We start from the raw sequence: 1,730 nt of genomic DNA on the forward strand, positions 1-1,730 counted from the left end.
GTTTTCTCCTTCATGGATCTGGCTCCGATGCCTGTAAGGGGTTTGAGGGGGGTAAACAAACCCCTGTGATGGGGCTCGGAAAGAGAAGAGGTTCCTTGTGCTTCCCGGGCCGGAGCCGCCTCTGCGGTGGGAGGAATTCCGGAGCGGCCGAGCTATAAATAACCCCCAACTGCTCCCAGCGCCTTCCCGAGGGGCTCTGCCAGTGCCCAGACCCCCTCCGGAGCTGCTCCCTGCTTCCTTTGGCCCTGGAGGGGTATTTATAGCCCGTGGCTCATCCCTTCCTGCTCCGGGAGGGGGGAGGATTCCAGGATTCCGCACGTGTGTGTGTTTGGGTCCGTGTGGGGAGGTGACTGAAATGGCCCCTGGAACAGTGGCCTCGCACTCTCCTGCCCTTTTATCGGAGAGGAAACCCTCTCCAGGGAAAAATCTGTGCTGGAACCCCCCAATCTGAGGGCAGGGGGGTGTCCTGTGCCCACCTGACCCCCAGGATAGTTGCCCTCTCCTGCCCTTTTATCGGAGAGGAAACCCTCTCCAGGGAAAAATCTGTGATGGAACCCCCCAATCTGAGGGCAGGGGGGTGTCCTGTGCCCACCTGACCCCCAGGATAGTTGCCCCCTCATCCCTCCCTGCTCGGGACCCCCGGAGCAGCTCCCGGCCCTGCCTGGGCTCCCTCCCCCCGCAGGGACTGGGATTATTATTTTTTTCCTGGATCTCCCATCACAGAGCCGAGGCTGAGGCGGGTGGGGGTGAGTCGTGCAGGGCTTTTTTAGGGAAATCAAACCACGTTGCAGATCCTCCCCCGGATCGGAGCTCCGCGAGAGCCGCAGCTCCGCACCGTGGTGCTCCTGGAGCATCCCTGGAGCCTCCCTGGAGCCCCCATCCCAAACCTCACAGAGGGCTCCTGCATCCCTGGAACCTCCCCGGAGCCCCCAGCCCCAAAGCTTGCTCGTGGCTCTGTGTCCCTGTCCCTGGAACCCCCTGGGATGGGGTTGGATGGGATGGGACGGGACAGGGTGGGATGGGATGGGGGCAGACCCCAGCCCCAAATCCTGCTCATGGGCTTCACATCTCTGGAACTTCTTGGATTGAAACAGGAGCAGCCCCTCGGCCCAAAACCCTCACTTGTGTCCCTGGAGCACCCCTTGGGGTGGGAAGGGGACCAGCCCCCAGCCCCAAACCTCACCCATGGCTCCTGCATCCCCGGAACTCCCCGGGGTGGGATGAGGGCAGCTCCCATTCCCAAACTTGTACTCGTGATTCTGTGTCCCTGGAAGGCCCTGGGGTGGGATGGGGCCAGTCCCCAGCCCTGTGCCAGCCCCGTTGTGTCCCTGCAGGGTCGGCTGCCGCGGTACCTGATCCACCAGAGCCTGGCTGCCACCATGTTCGAGTTCGCCTTCCACCTGCGCCAGCGCATGGCCGAGCTCTGCTCCAAGCCCTGAGGACATTCCACAGCCCTCTCTGCTCCAGAGGGGGGGACAGGACCCTACACCCCCTCCCCAGGGAGAGGACCCCCTGCTGCCAGCACTGGGCTGACCCCGGGCAGGGGGCTCAGCTCCTCCTGCCCCCTCGTTGGAGCCCTGGAACCACTGACTGTTATGTGCCAAACCCCTGCTCTGCCCTTCTCTGGGGCTGGGATGACCCCCCCCTGCCCCACACAGGGCAGGTGTGACCCCCCCCACCCCACACAGGGGGTGGGAGCTCAGCTGTGACCCCCAAATTCCTGTCCTTGC

At 63.9% G+C, this 1,730-nt stretch overlaps 1 protein-coding gene across 2 annotated transcripts in view; it reads left to right on the forward strand.

Moving 5' to 3' along the window:
- STARD3 (StAR related lipid transfer domain containing 3) overlaps positions 1-1,724 on the forward strand; it is a 13,239-nt gene extending 11,515 nt beyond the window's left edge. For both annotated transcript variants that reach the window (XM_029960146.1, XM_029960147.1), the window contains exon 14: positions 1,335-1,724. In XM_029960146.1, the coding sequence (XP_029816006.1) occupies positions 1,335-1,439 (105 nt within the window). In that variant the 3' untranslated portion in view covers positions 1,440-1,724. The remainder of the gene's footprint in view (positions 1-1,334) is intronic.
- Positions 1,725-1,730: the final 6 nt, after the last annotated feature.

Source organism: Manacus vitellinus, unplaced genomic scaffold (genome assembly GCF_001715985.3).
Source record: "Manacus vitellinus isolate BGI_N305 unplaced genomic scaffold, ASM171598v3 scaffold_253_pilon, whole genome shotgun sequence".
NCBI lineage: Eukaryota > Metazoa > Chordata > Aves > Passeriformes > Pipridae > Manacus > Manacus vitellinus.